This window comes from Morone saxatilis, unplaced genomic scaffold (assembly GCF_004916995.1).
Source record: "Morone saxatilis isolate NCDOM2014 unplaced genomic scaffold, NCSU_SB_2.0 Contig20, whole genome shotgun sequence".
Taxonomy (NCBI): Eukaryota; Metazoa; Chordata; class Actinopteri; family Moronidae; genus Morone; species Morone saxatilis.
The window spans coordinates 15,042,367-15,058,519 of NW_023339763.1; the positions used below are offsets into that span (position 1 = coordinate 15,042,367).

Below are 16,153 nucleotides of genomic sequence, written 5' to 3' on the forward strand. Positions count from 1 at the left end.
CCCAACATCCTATACTAACTTTATTGGTCTTTTAACAATTGTATTGACTTTTACTGTCTGTATTTTGTATCAAATGTGGCCTAAAATAAGTAAAAGACATATTTGTTGTAGTGTTGTTGCTCCTTTGTCACAAGGTTCAAAAGAATCTTGTACAGATTTATATATGTCAAAAGAGGTCCTATAGGAAAATAATATGAAATCGGAAGGTAAGATTTGTAATGTTTTGTCGTCAGCTTTAGCATCAATAACTTTCTCATGATCTCATTCTAAGTATTAAACCATTAAAAGAATAAAATCTGTGGCAGCTAACAGCAGTAGCTGTTGTTATCTATCTATTTTAGATGAAAATACTGCATTCTTCATCAATAAACTGTGGCAAATGGCACCTTAAATTAAAGCCCATTGAAAGAATATGTAATAATACCACATTTGTTTTCCCACTTCATAAGTGCGGAGTTTGCCTTTCTGAATAAAAAAAACTGCACTTTATGTGCCATTTTCACGATTACGCTGCAATAAATAAGCCATGCACAGAGGCATCCTCCACGTCCTCCTCTTTACAGTTGACCTATAAACGTCCATCTGGAATGACTTCAGAGTTTAAAGCAAGCCTGGAGAGAACGCTTATATTTCACTGAAAGCAGTTTCTTTTATTGTTGTCTGCTATGAGCAACATATTTTAAATATATTGAGAATACAATGAACCTTACTACTCCTAGTATCTAAAAAATGTAATTCATTGAAAAACCTTACAAAACCTGCAATTTTTGAATGAAGAATTCATGTTGCTTTCAGATGCTTTGCAGCTTTATTTGATGATTCAAACACAAAAACATTCTGTCTGGGTAATTCCTGAATGACTCAGTGGCCCCTATGATTTATTTGAAGGAAAATTCAAATCTGAATAAAAAGCTCTGTGAGGTTTATGAAAGTGTAGTCGTGTAGTGCTGATTTGGAACATTTCATGTATAAACATTGTTCTTCTAGCTTTATAAAGTTGTGTGTAAATTCCTCCGCTACAAAGAACATGAAAGGATATTCTATAGTAAAAACAGTTTGCACGTGGCATTAAAAAAATGTGTTAGTGTACAATAAAAAAATGTGCTCCTCTCTGCATGCAAAAAAGATATAATAATGCCTTACAAACAATATGCAGCTCAGACAATAAAATTCTTTGTACGAAGATGTCAGAAGCCACTGGTTCCCTTTTGAGTTGGCTGCAGTGATGTATTTCAGTCTAATCAGGAGAGACTTCATTGAAAGAGAGATTTAAGAGTAGTTCAATACATGTTCTGTGCACAATAGGAAAAGCTGAAGAAATATGTGATGAGACTCAATCGAGACGTCATCATCATGAGCTGTACAGGAACATCCCCATGGTGGAGTCTAGGTACCGGTGGTGGTGGTGGAGGGGTGAAGAGCAATGGATGAAAATCTGGATGAATGTGATGTGGAACTGGACTGACACTGAAGTGACAGCTGACAGCAGCAGAGAAAGAAACAGTTTAAGCAACGAGATGACTGGCTCACTAAGGTGGTGGCAGCATTGGATTGGTTTAGCTGAAAGAGTGAACGCCCTCAGGCAGCTGATTGAGCTGGAAGCGGGAAAAGGAAGAGGGAGAGAGAGATTTGCTAAGCTTCATTTATTAAACCTCTTGCAGCCCTCAAGAATTATTGAAGCCTTACACAATTTTACACACTTTAATTTTCATGGCCGTAAAAATCAATTTTAAACACATGAATGGAATAGTGATAAGTACAGTTTTTAAGGCCCTTGGAGGAATAACGTGTATGTCTGAAAATAGCTATTTCATCCAAATCTTCTTGCTTGAAAATCAGCTTCTCTTCTGCACACAGGCTGTCACTTGCACTTTACATGTCAACTCCTCATCATTTTTTAAGACCGGTTAACCCAAAGGGAGCTGCCCCAGATGTCTGTGGTGAAACTGGATCCCTGATACAGCTGTAGTTGGAGTTTGACCTCTTCCGGTGGGAGATTACACCTGATTTCCTCACCAAAACAAAAGCTCATGCTTTATGTTCTGTCTCCCTCCCACTGTCTCTCTCTCTGTTTCTTAGTGTGAACGACTGCATCTTATTTGTGAATGATGTTGATGTGAGGGAGGTGACACACAGCCAAGCTGTGGAGGCTCTTAAGGAAGCCGGTGCTATCGTCCGCCTCTATGTTCTCCGCAGAAAACCAGCAGCGGAGAAAGTCACTGAAATCAAACTCATCAAAGGACCTAAAGGTATGTGCAAGTGTGGACCGGTGTACAGCATCAACGCTTTTGTGTGGGCTTAAGGATCCTTTAAACCCAGCTAAGCTGTGCCCTCTGGATTTAGCAAATCTGCTCTGTGTTAACCCATACCTCCTCTGCTCATTCTCTGCCTCTCTCATCACTCCCTTTTCTCAGGATTAGGTTTCAGCATTGCTGGAGGGGTGGGAAACCAGCACATACCAGGAGATAACAGTATCTATGTCACCAAGATCATTGAAGGCGGGGCGGCTCATAAAGATGGCCGCCTGCAGATTGGGGACAAGATCTTAGCGGTTGGTCACTCTTGTGTAATAACTAGCAGCATGCAAATATATATGAGCACGCAAATACACGTCACTGATAGCCTCAGACTCTCACCTTTAAACACAGATATGCACACACTCACACATTAATGTATATAGCAGCATTCATGTATCAAGTGCCAAGATAAATTACAGCTGTAATTTTCGAGGCCTGAAATGACTTTCATTAATATGTTAATAGATGTGTAGGATGGGATAAACGTTAAACTGTAGTATTGCCACAACAAGTCTCAAGTAGCACTACTGCCATCTGCTGGAGAACAAAAAGACTGCAACATAGCAGCTGATGGCAAGCTCAACACCAGCAACCTCAAAATGGTGCTTGGTTTCTACTAAATGGTGTCTGAGCAAATGCTTTACCTCTAAATGGGATATGACAGCAGGCTTCTGCTGATTATGAAGCTGTTCAAAAATACATTTACCATCTATGGCTATATTAAGCCATGAGTAATAATGTTCTTTTTGTAGTCTTCTTGACACACAGCCCTAGTTATGGGTGTGAATTTGCATATTACCTTTAAGGGCTAGCTTAGCTAATTTTTACTGTAAAAACAACCACCTCAATATTATTATTTTTTTTACAGTAATAAATAAAACTGATTGATGATGTATCTATCGAACCTAATTAATGCAAAGCAATGTCTCTTACAACTTCTAGAGTAAGGAATACATTTATTATATATTTAGCAGTCAGTTTTACCTTCTGCATGATTTAAATCGAGGTATGTGCCTTGATAAATCAGTTAAAGCTCATTAATCTAGCATAAAACTAGCAGCTCCCTTTCACACTGAGCCCTGTAGTCTGTAGTGGGTGATTCTGAATTGCGTTCCCTGCTTGTTGTGAACAACCAGGTGAACACTGTGTGTCTGGAGGACGTGATGCATGAGGATGCGGTAGGGGCTCTGAAGAACACAGCCGAGGTGGTGTACCTCAGGGTGGCCAAGCCCAACAACCTGTTCCTGACCAACTCCTACAACCCGCCAGACCTCACCAGCAGTAAGCCCCTCTCTGTGTCACACTCTGCACTGTGTGTTGATTTGACCTGAGTTGTGCCATGTGTGGCTAGCTAATATCACACCGAATGTCTTGGCTTTAAGTAGATGTATTTACAAGAATGTGCAAAGATTAGATTTTTTTCTCCAGACTTAAGCAGAGGTCAGCAGAAGGAATAGTGTCAAGGGAATAGCATTTCTTTCTGAATCGCTAGAGATGACTGTGGGAGTTCTGTGAAAACTCAAAGCTGAGGTCTACAGATTCTGTGTTTTTTTCTCCACGCAAAAACGCAGAAAGAAATCCCTTGACCTGAATCCCCCTCTTGATGAAAGTCTGCCCTTCTAACGAAAACATAACTAACTAAAAATGCCATTTTTGCAACAGGCTTTCATGAGATTATTACGGAGAACTCGTGATTATTACAGAGCAGAAAATATCACATTCCACAGGTGCATTTAGTTGGTGGAAAATCCAACGTTCAGAGGTTTGAGCTGCGTTAAGATATCTTCGTACAACACCTGCAATATTATACCTCTTTTGGTTTTGTGTGTATTTTTACAGCATATTCCCATATGGATACTGAACTCAGCCACCCCAACTACCTTGGGTCAGATTACCCACAAGCCCTCACTCCCACCTCACCTAGTCGGTTTTCTCCCGTTCTGCATGGCATGATGGGAGATGATGACATCCCCAGGTGAGCAATGCTCCTTCAGCTGAACATTTCCATGCACTGTATACTGATTTATAGTTAGCAGTAGTAGAAGTGGGATTAGTGGTGTTAGTTTTACAGTTTGTGTTGTGCGTAGTATTATTGATAACGTCACTGTTGGCTTTCCTATCTCCTCCATCTCTTTTCCAGGGAGCCTCGCAGAGTTTTGATCCACCGAGGCTCCACGGGTCTGGGATTCAACATCGTTGGAGGAGAGGACGGAGAGGGAATCTTTATCTCTTTCATCTTGGCAGGGGGGCCAGCTGACCTCAGCGGAGAGCTGCACAAGGGCGATCAGATCCTCAGCGTAAAGAGACTTTTATCTTCATAAAATTGTCACACACACATTAATGCATTCTCCAGTGGCACTAAGTGATTTTCTACAGTGGTAGTGGTTAACAGACATCCTGTGTGTGCGTCAGGTGAACGGCGTGGATCTGCGTATGGCCACACACGAACAGGCAGCTGCGGCATTGAAGAATGCTGGCCAGACAGTGACCATCATCGCTCAGTACAGACCCGATGGTAAAGCCGCAACCTACACAACAAGCCTTCAAACGGAGATTTCTCATTTCTAATATTATACAAAGTTTCAAGTCATTTGCTCTAGTCAGGTGTCTTAAAGGTCCAGTGTGTAACATTTAGGATGGATCGACTGTATTGGCAAAAATGAAGTATATGAGTGTATAATCACCTGAAAATAACAACTGTTGTGTTTCATTACCACAAAATGAGCTTTTTTTAATCTAGAGAGAGAGGGAGCAGGAACTTCCTTTGAAGTCAGCATGTTGAAACGCCATGTTTCTACGGTAGCCCTGAACGGACAAATCAAACACTGGCTCTAGATAGCGGTATTCAGTTCTGCAAATTCAAATCAACTGCAAATCTACTTCATTTGAATAGTGGTTTTAATTTGTCATTTGTTTGTTTATTGAGTATTTCAATAAAATAAGGGGGAAATAAGGGCAAAGACACAAGCAACTCGTTAGTAATGAATTCTATGATCAGTTTTATTCACTCATTGGTATGGCAGCTGACGTTTTAGTGCCATAAACATCCCTTGCCTCACGTAACCTTACAGAAAACGGGGTATACAGATTTTAAATTTGGTAAAACAGGTATGACATTAGTACTCTTAGTTTAGGTATTCAAATTGGTTTTAGGAGAGGAAAAGTTAGATAGGTGCGAAACTATTACCTACAATATGCATCTGAGCGTAGACCAACATATCTTTACGCGTTTGTATTTCTCTGTTTCAGAGTACAGCCGTTTTGAGGCTAAAATCCATGACTTGAGGGAACAGCTGATGAACAGCAGCATGGGCTCTGGGACCACAACGCTAAGGAGCAACCCAAAGAGAGGCTTCTACATCAGGTCTCACACATAAAGCAGAAATAGTAACACTGGCACAGTATGACACAGATCCAACAGTGGTTTCAAGAGGAGGCTTTTAGGTCAGTGTAGCCTATATAGCAGAGGTCCACAGCTTCTGGCCAACAGTAATTGCGATTACGTCTCTACCCTTGCTGTTTGGCTATTTCAAAGAATTTAAAATACGTAGGCCGGAGTTTAATTAAATGCAGCCAAAACAAATGTTAGTGCTATGCTTTGTTTAAGGTATCAGTAATCTGACGTTAGTTAGCTAATGATGGACGCAGCCATTGTGGGACCAGACATTCCTATTATTATATGTGTGACATTACTGAACTGCTCTGCATACAACCGTGGTCAATTTAGTCATCATTTGAGCAAAGCCAGTCATTCACTGAAGTGCTGTTGGGGCCATTTGTTTTTAAAATGAATTAAACGCAAACCTTTTGTAGATCTGAAATCTTGGGTTTTGTAAATGAGAATATGATTTAGTGAAGAGAGAATGGAAGGGATAGGGAAGAGGGAAGTTGTTTAATAGCAAAGAAATGATTAACTGTACAAGTAGAATAACCCTTGCAATACAAGATCATTAAAGCAATGGTATACACTCATTTAGAAGCCTCATGGAAAAGCCAATTAGTTTTTTTTAAGAAACTACTGTTTGTTTATGCCTGAATCACTGGAGCAGTACTGCACTGCAGACAATCCCTAGCTGCACAAGTACGGTTTTATACACTAATAACTAACTAATAAGGTCAAGATTCATGTCGTAGTTTATGCTGGTTCATGGCTTAAAACTTTTAATAAAGGAGATTTTCTGAAACATCTACAGAGAGACAGAGAGTGATTGAAGATGTATTTATGAATCACAGACGGCGTACAATAAAAGGTACAAACTGTAAAGGAATAAATAACATACAATTACATAATATGCTAAGCCTCTTTCAGAGCTAAACTGTAGGCTATACAGTCCAACAAAGACACTATGTACCACAGACAGTACAACTCACTGTGGCTGTACTAGCAGATTCAGGACATCCATGCACATACTAGGTTTATCACAAATACTAGTAAAACACTGGGTTTACTATGATTCACACTTAAGATGGAAACTAAATAAAATGCTGAAGTTCACAATAACAGTTCAGTTACACAATAAGGCCAAAAGGCTAAGATGAGACTGCAGTGATCATCCCAAGCATATTGTGCAAAGTTGTGTCAATACAGTGATATAGACTGAACAGTCCCACTCATGTACTGTCAGAGTAATCACTACACCAACCAGTGTGACAGCAACTCAAGTTTCTGAAAATAAACACATGAATGTATAACAGAAATTATGCCTATAATAACTAATAACAATCTGTGCAGCCAGTTAAAACAGACAACCCTGCCACATTGAGCAAATATCCAATCACCAAACCATATCACACTGCAAAAAGGAAAGGAATATGGGACTCACCTTTAGCTGTAACTTGTCCTGGTCCAGGTGTAGCTCACAGTCAGCAGGGACAGGACCATGAAGACAGTCCGTCCTGGGGCATGATATCCGTCCTGGGTGTCTCAGGATACAAAATCCGTCGACTGACACTCAGCAATAAAAGCTCGGACATAATGCCTCCCCGTATCTTAGAGTGTGAAGAAATATGCTACTGTAATCCTGCTATTGGTTAGCTTTCCTTGACATTTTATTATACTAGTTTTTCCCTCCAAAACTCCCGCCATCTCCATGGAGTTGCTGCCGTTCAACCTGCCTCTTCCGTCTTATTTTTGTTTATTTCCCAGAAAACGGTAGCTTTGCGGCTACAAAGTGTTGTTTGCGGTTGTTTTAATAAATTATTCAGTGCTTAACGAAGACTTGCTTATCAGACGGAGACAGGAAATAAGTAAGGGATAATGCCGGACAAGGTGTCCATAATCAGGAATTAATGGACGACGCGCAGCGTCTGATGTTAGTTTGTTGCAGTGTTGGAAATAAATTGTAAACAGAGGGCTTTTGACTGCGTTCCCAGGCTGATACGCCAGCTAGCGCATTCATTTAGAACCAGTGAACAGACAATTTGACTGGAACTACTTAGTAGGTGTCCATAAATATCAGGGATTAATGGACACCCTGCAGCCAATCAGAATTAGAGTATTTCCCCAGACCATGGTATAAATATATATATGTGTATAATTACATATTTAGAAGGTAAGAGAACTTCTCAGCAACAGTTCAGCAGAATTCACGCCAGTATCAGCGGTATCAATTAACAAACCAACGGTAAAGGTGTATGCCGCCACCTACTATATCGGAGTGTGTAAAATCATTACTATATTGGAATTATATTCTGAATATTAGACCTGTTTCATTTAAGTATTTGATTAAAGCCCTTTGAAACTGTATTTGTTTGTCCCCTATGGGGACAATCATGACGCAAAACATGTATAAATCTAAGATGGTGCAGACTTTCTTCCTCGCTCAGCAACTGCAGTCCTGCATAGACTCAGTGCTCAGTGCTGCCACTGGTGATATATGTTAGTCACATAGGGTTTCATCATGCATCTTTTAAAACAAAAAAACATGTTCCTGGAGGTTATACTCCCGTTTGTCAGATAAATAATTATGTAGACTATTCTTATAAAATCGTGACCAGCCACATTCCCCCTGTCTGGTTGCAACTTTATTATAATTTACACAGAAATTTGTTTACACCTTGAAATTTCTATTTGAGGTTACAACTCTGCTGTTTGACGGACATCCATAATTTTCCATTCCTGTGTCTGCTTGAACAAAATGGATTCTTGTATTTTTTATTTTTAAGTAACGTACATTTAAAGAAGCAATTCAATCTAAAAAGCTACAATATACTCTGTATAGAGTATGTAAAGTTTTCAGTTTTCTTTCCAATTTTTTGTGATTATGAGGATACTTACAAAAAATGTAAGAAGACTTCATTATATTGGTAAATGGAATTTAAAATACGTTTTATTAAATGGCTGATTTGAAGTCTTTGATCACTCAGGGCCCTTTTTGACTATGACAAGACTGCGGACTGTGGCTTCCTCAGTCAGGCATTGGGCTTCAAGTTTGGGGATGTGCTGCATGTGTTGGACTGTGGAGACGAGGAGTGGTGGCAGGCCCGTAAGGTCAGCCCCCAGAATGAGGCTGAGGAGGTCGGCTTCATCCCCAGCAAGCACAGGTCAGACACACTGTGAGTGAGCCTGGGAAAGATTATTATCATCTTTTATTATGTTTCAACAATTACTTTACACTTTGAGTTAACCTTCCTATTCTGTGTGGGACTAAAAATACATGCTTTCCTCTGCAGGGTGGAGAGAAAAGAGTGGTCTCGTGGTAACACCAAAGAGAGGGTAAGTTAATTCGCCAGAGCTCTTTGAGAGACTGGTTCTCTCAGTTTGTTTCCCAGTGCGTAAATCTCTGCTCTGGTTTCTGTTGCAGGACCATGGTCGAGACAGCTTGAGCACTCAAGGTAATTACAGTGAAGCATAAATGAAATATTGCCAGTATGAGCTACCGTTTACACATGTAACTGACTTTAGCTGATTACAGTTAACACTGCAGTAATGGGCAGGACACAGCAACATAGGAACACGATTCTATGACACATGCACAAACATTATCTTAATGTTTTATTAACATACACCTAATATACATGTTTATAAATAGAAAAACAGACACAGCATCCTAGTTTGTGTATCGATGAAGATTAATAGCTCAACAAAAGGTGCAAGTAGCAGTGCATCCTGCAAATGTGTTAACTGCCAATAACTGGAGCCACAGAGCGGTCCCTTTACCATACTCTTTGGCATTGCTGTCATCGCCACTTGCCTCACTGCCAATTTGCCGACATTACACAGACTGCCAAATATAGACACAAGCGGTCTTCATTCACACTTTCTTTCCCGACTGTACTTCAAAGCACACCTCACCTCTAACAAAGTCACGTGTTGTTGTCAATAACAACATGTGATGTATTAGCTGCGACATTTAAAAGTATATCACATTCAGTACACACAAATGCAGAACCATAAACCTAAATGTCATTTATAATTGTAAAAAGAAATTTGGCTGAATGCTTCTGTGTTCTGTCACCAGGGAGAGATAAAACCACACACAGTTATGAGACAGTCACCCAAGTGGAAGGTAAGATCATAAAGGCATTTATTTAAGGCTTTTATACTAAATGAAATATTTGTTTTTATTTCCATTTTCTGAAAGCTCCTAATCTCTTTCCTCTCTCTTTCTCTTACTTATAAGTTCATTATGCGAGGCCCATCATCATTCTGGGTCCTGTGAAAGACAGAATAAATGATGACCTGTTGTCTGAGTTCCCTGATAAGTTTGGATCTTGTGTCCCACGTAAGTAATTATGCTGTCAGTCACGGAGCCTGATCCATTGCCTGGCTTTTTATTTGGTGTCACTGCTGCCACCTGCAGCCATTTTAGAGTGATGTCTGCATAATACATCCCTTCCAGAGAAGTCATTGATTCAAATGAAAGATATTAAAGAGATTCAAAGCGTTGTGAGTGTATGTGCTACTTTTATTGTTTTGTTCTTCGTCTGACAGACACCACACGGCCCAAGAGGGAGTATGAGGTAGACGGGCGGGATTATCACTTTGTGTCGTCACGGGAACAAATGGAGAAGGACATCCAGAGCCATCGGTTCATCGAGGCGGGCCAGTACAACAGTCACCTGTATGGCACCAGTGTCCAGAGTGTCCGCGAGGTGGCTGAGCAGGTGCGCAGCAACAAGTTGTACCAGGAAGTTAATGGAAATAAAATCCTTGGGTTCATGTGTTTTTTAAACCCTTTTTAGTAACTGGCTTAATTATATCATCCTCTTATTACTAACTAATTATTTGTACTAGAATTATAAGTTCAGGCACAAGAATATTATTTAATTAGGATGAATTTGTGATAGAAATTACTTTTAATTTCAATAATGTGTTCAGAATGTTTCATAAAAGTCATACTCCATTAGAGAAAAGAGAAGAAATAAGCCTCAATAAGCGTCATTTGCTTAACTGGCAATTTACTCAAAGTCGTTACTAGAATGAACAGTTTGTGTTTATTAATCCATATTGTTTCTTTCCCTGCTTGTGCGCACAAGTAGCAGGGGAAACACTGCATCCTGGATGTATCGGCCAATGCTGTGCGCAGACTACAAGCAGCTCAGCTTCATCCCATCGCCATCTTTGTCCGGCCCAAGTCACTGGAGAATGTCCTGTACGTACTGCAGAAGTTTTTCGTACATTTTTAAATCTTTGGCACGTCTTGGTAATGTGTGTTATAGTAAAGAATTTGTGTATAATGTTAACAGTGAGATCAACACTCGCCTGACAGAGGAGCAGGCCAGGAAAGGAATGGACCGAGCCCTCAAGCTAGAACAAGACTTCCTAGAGTGTTTCTCAGGTAAGAGATGTGACACAAACACACAGAAATGACATTTGCACAAGTTAACACACAAAGCATGGGATTTCTAAGTAGCAAACTGGTACCCTGTAGTGTCTACACACCCCATATACTTATTGTGGGTTTGGATTATTGCAGCACCAGATTGTAAACGTGAGCTAATACACCTGAATTTGCACTCCACTGCGTGCCTTTTCATAATCTATTTCGTGTGGAGTGTAGATCATAAAAATCCTCCATTTTATGATTACAAAGATTTTAGATACAACAGATTGTCCCTATTTTCGGTTCATTGCTGGTGCTCATGAGCACACTTCAGAGGGTGATGAAGATGTGCATTTAACTTTATCGCTTTTTTCTCTTTTTTATTGGTGCATGCCAACAAATGCCGATGATAAAACAAGGCCTCCTCCCACAAAGATGAACTTCACTTTTCTGTATTGCTGCCAGAGCTGAATGAGTTAGATAAGAAAATGAGTGCCTTCTGGGAGGACTTGGGGCATTTTAACATTTAAGGGACACATTTGGGGCAAATCACAGCGGTCAGCAAAGTATGAATTTTAGGTTTCCTCACAAATCCTGTGCTGTCTACAATTTATAACAAATCTGGAACAGCTGTCATATGTGACATTTCATCAACCACTGAAAAAAAAATGCGTGAAACTGAATAAATATGGGTGAGACTTTGTAGAAATACGTAATGGAAATTAAAATTGTGATTTCACAAAATGTTGACCATGTGCGAAGATCATAAAATTGTATTCATAATTAATTATTCCATCCTTTCCTCTGTCCTCTGTCCTCTGTCTCTGTCTTCCTCCCCACCCCCTAATGATTACACTTTTTCTGCTTCCCTTTTCTCTTTCCTTGCCACTGTCTCTGCCATTTTTTTCTCCCTCTTTGTTTTCTCTCAAACATCCTGTGTCCTGTTGCAGCTGTCGTGGAAGGGGACAGCTTTGAAGAGGTCTATCACAAAGTAAAGACAGTGATCGAGGAGCAATCAGGGCCTTACATCTGGATCCCCACTCGGGAGAGGCTGTGATGCTGCACTCGCCCAACCACCCACTTCCTCACAACCACCGACCGACACCACCCTTCACCCTCACAGCCAAGCCAGCCTCGCCTGCCTGTCTGTCCTCCAGCAAAGTCAGTGCTTAGGCAATCACTGAGAATGACACAGAGAGACAAATGCATACTAAGACAAACACAGAGACAGAGACAAACACAGGAAGTGACACAGCGAGGCAAAGAACGATACCAAAAAAGAGACTCTGAGACAGATGTGAACGCAGTGATGTGTAATTAAGACTGAAAGAGACTGAGAGAAAAGGCTTAATCAGTATTCCACTTTTAATGAGGCAGAGTATTGAGGCCCTGTTCACACTTCGCATTAAAATGCATCTTGGCCACAAGTGGACAGCTCCAAATACAGCTGTGACTGCATCCAAAACCGGGGAAGCCAATGTCCTAAATGCAGTTGATTTAGCGCTGCCAAACAACTTAGTGCGTAATGTGTAGTTTTCCTGTTAGGATGCAGTTGCAGTTTCCCAACACACAAAAGCAAACGGGAAGCGAAATCCAATCACAAGTGATTACTTGAGAGATTTCAGATGCATTCTGATGCCAGGTGTGAACTGCAGTCCATGTCATCAGGATCTCAACACAGTCTGGATATATCTGGACACAAGACTATAGGTCTGAACAGGGCTTGAAAGAGAGCAGAGGTTGACCCAGCAGGGATGGACCCTGAGGTAGTATTAAGACCACCTCATCCTCCCCACCTCCTCTCAAGTCTCACGCCCCCATTGAGCACCTCCACGCGCCTTTGTCTCAGACAGTGTTGCTCAAAAGAGACACTGGCCCCTCTTTTTATGTCACCTCCTGGCTTTCTCTCCTCCTCCTCCTGTCAGCTCTGCCTTGTTTCAGGACAGGAAAGGGGGAAGACTGAGAACGGGGCGCCCAGATCCTGCTGAGGGGGGTCTTTTCTTGGCAAAGAGTCCTTTTTCTTGTGAATCTCCTCTTGGTTCTGAGGGTGAACTCAGAATAACACCTCAGTGACCAAGACTGACATTTGCTCAATCACCCCATGTTGAATATTGCGAGGCATTATTTAAAGGCAGTTCAAATAATTATAATGATAAAAGCTCATATGCTGAATTTGTGCATGCATCCTCAAAGACAATGGAGACAAAAACAATGGAAAAATCTGACTAAAAAAAAAAGGCGAGAAAGTAGGGTGTGTTCTCCTTCTCCACCTCCTTATTGTGGAGGGGTTTTTTTAGCATGTCTCATGAAGGAAGAAGAGAAGAGAGACATGGTCATGAGATATGGTCATATGGAGAGGCCAGTCCTGAGCGCAGTAGATGCTCTGACTTACAGTGTAGCCTCTGCTCTCTTACGCACACACACTCACGCACCCATACACAAACATTCCCATACACACTCACACCCATCCACTGGCACACACACACACACACGTAGAGTTGTAACCTCAGCTGTAACCTAGCACACTCCTCTACCAGGGGAAAGGGGGGTGGACTGGCTGTTCTGACCTGCTAGTCAGAATCCAGGATGAATGTTATCTCTCTAGGCACAAACAGCAGAGCTGTTAGCTTCATCACCGGCGACCAACTCACCGATCACTCTTCCAAAACAATCCCTCAGCCGCAGATGTACACACTGTTTCCAGTGGCCACAGTAAAAGCCATGGCGTGTGTGTGTGTGTGTCTGTGTGCGTTTGTGTGCGTGTGTGTATGTGCGCGTGGGTCTCCGTGTGTGCGCATATGTGCACATCCATGTGTGGAAACTCCTCTGTGTGGGAGGAATAGGTCTTCTTTTATTCTCTCTCTTCCACTTTTTCTCTGCTTCTTTCTCCCTCTTGTGTCCACACAAATTAAAGCTAAGTCATGTTTAACAAATAAATGGCCTATATATATAAATATAAATATAAATATGAATATAAATATATATATATATATCTTTTTTATGACAATTTCTAACGGGACTAAGTCTGTAAAAATCAACATCTCCAAACAATATTCCATTGATTTCTTTGGGTAATATTGCAGTTTGGTTGTTGAATTTACTCACGTTCCCATTTTATTGTTGTAAAACGCAGCAAAAATCTACACAGAAATAACTGAACAGTTAAAGTCGATGTAAAGCAGACCTCACACTAGAGCTTTGAACTGACATATTTGACATATTCTTGTGTACGTTGAAAACGAATTGAAACAACATGTACAATGCAGCCGTGTGTGTCTGTGTGACTGTGTGCGCGTTCCTACTACGTGCGTTTGCTGCTTGTGTGTGCGTGGGTGACAAGAAAGCGTGCGTTGTGTATGAAATATAAATGATACTATATGAGAATATCTATCCTTTATAACATCCACTGGTGGTTATAATGTATAATACATAAATGGGTGGTGTGCGTATGTGTGTGTGCCAGAGCGAGAGAGTGAGACACGCACATGAAGATGTAGTGCAATACTGCTATGATGTTATGCAATGAAGATGGTTCTACGTGTGTCTAAGATTAAAACAGTATTTATAAAGTTTGCACTGACTGCATTATATGCTACAGGTATCAGTGAGAAACGGACGGTGAGCAAAAGGACTCCAAGGTTTTATGAGCATGTGTTTGTATTTACTTATAATTTGTTCTGAATTATAAGAGTGAAGGTGGAAGTATTGATGGAAGTGACCATTCATATTTATTGTTTGTTTATTTTGGCTCACTTACTTTCTCTCGGCTCAAGGTGGAACAGCTGAAGTCTGCGAGTGACAAGTATCAATTTCTGTTTTTGTTTTATGGTTTACTATTTATTTAGAACTGTCAACGGTTCCATCTCAAGTCTGTATATTTTTGTATTTGTTTTTGTTTTTTTTCCACATTGAGAGAGCTTTTGGGTCTCGGCCAGAATTGCTGTAAATACAATAAAGATGTTGGAGTGCTGTGTGGCTTTAGATTTAGCCGTGCACACTGCTGAATTGTTGCAAGTACAGAATCCATCAGAGCCACAGCCCAGTTAAACTGCTCAAACACAGAAACAACATCTGCATGCTCCGAGTGGGCAACACACACACACACACACACACACACACACAAAGATTTCAGCACATTCATTTACATTTACACAGTGAGAGAATCACAGAAACAGCAACACGTGACAACACATCCATGAATGGAATAGTATGTTTTCAATTTCTTTATTTGAGGGTTCAATGTATTTCTTAATATCTCTCTCAGCCATCCGTATCATAGTGTGATATTCCTTATAAAATATATGAATTTTTACAGAAAAGACTGATTACAAAGTTACAACAAAGTCAACTGATGCAGAAAAATATATTTAACAATGACAATATCAAGCAAAATAAAATGTTCCAGTTCAGTGAAGCGCTTGTTGTAAATTAGCTATAAAATAATAAAATTAATTTAAAAATGCTTTCTGAAAATGGACTCGGCAGCCTTGTTTTTTTGTTGTTTGTCTGTGTTGATAATTTGGTGTTCCACAGGTGAAGGCTGCAAGAAAACGTCAGTGTGGCCAGCGGAGGGCACTCATTCTCCATTGTCAGTGGCTTATACAGCTCCTTTGAGCTGCATTTGCACATACTTTGTGTGGCTCTTATTCACCAGTCGCCTCCCCCGCCTCCCCCTTTCTCATCAGGGGAACCATTTTCTCTTTAGAAAAGCACACAGTGAGGACCCTTTCGTTTGATTGCATGTAATGCTATAGTGTGTGTGTGTGTGTGAACATGCAGACATTCACACTGTGTATGCGGCTGCAATGATCCTATATCCCTAAGCCTCTGGCTTGTAGCATATCCGTAGCGTGTCCAGTTTTTAAAAGCTGAATCTGTGATTCAAATGTAAACAAACTGTTTTCCGAGGCTGTGTGCTCATGGTTTTCTCGGGGTCAGCACTATGTTCCCACAGCCCTATGTTCTCCCACATGTTTAGGACATTTTCAGGAAATTAGCGGTGCTGTGGTTCCCTGATTCCCTCAATTTAAGCCCGTACCCTCGCCACCAAGGATTTTTCTGGAAGCACTTTAGTAGAATTAAGTGCGAGAT

At 40.7% G+C, this 16,153-nt stretch overlaps 1 protein-coding gene across 2 annotated transcripts in view; it reads left to right on the top strand.

Moving 5' to 3' along the window:
* LOC118332111 (disks large homolog 4) overlaps positions 1-15,488 on the top strand; it is a gene marked incomplete at its 5' end in the record, with an annotated part of 42,434 nt that extends 26,946 nt beyond the window's left edge. The window contains 16 exon segments of one of the 2 annotated variants that reach the window (XM_035667264.1): positions 2,080-2,249; positions 2,415-2,551; positions 3,434-3,578; positions 4,137-4,272; positions 4,438-4,594; positions 4,710-4,812; positions 5,547-5,661; positions 8,664-8,852; positions 8,970-9,012; positions 9,101-9,131; positions 9,758-9,805; positions 9,920-10,021; positions 10,231-10,403; positions 10,779-10,891; positions 10,986-11,077; positions 12,013-15,488. In XM_035667264.1, the coding sequence (XP_035523157.1) occupies positions 2,080-2,249; positions 2,415-2,551; positions 3,434-3,578; positions 4,137-4,272; positions 4,438-4,594; positions 4,710-4,812; positions 5,547-5,661; positions 8,664-8,852; positions 8,970-9,012; positions 9,101-9,131; positions 9,758-9,805; positions 9,920-10,021; positions 10,231-10,403; positions 10,779-10,891; positions 10,986-11,077; positions 12,013-12,119 (1,861 nt within the window). In that variant the 3' untranslated portion in view covers positions 12,120-15,488. 2 annotated transcript variants of the gene reach the window in all.
* Positions 15,489-16,153: the final 665 nt, after the last annotated feature.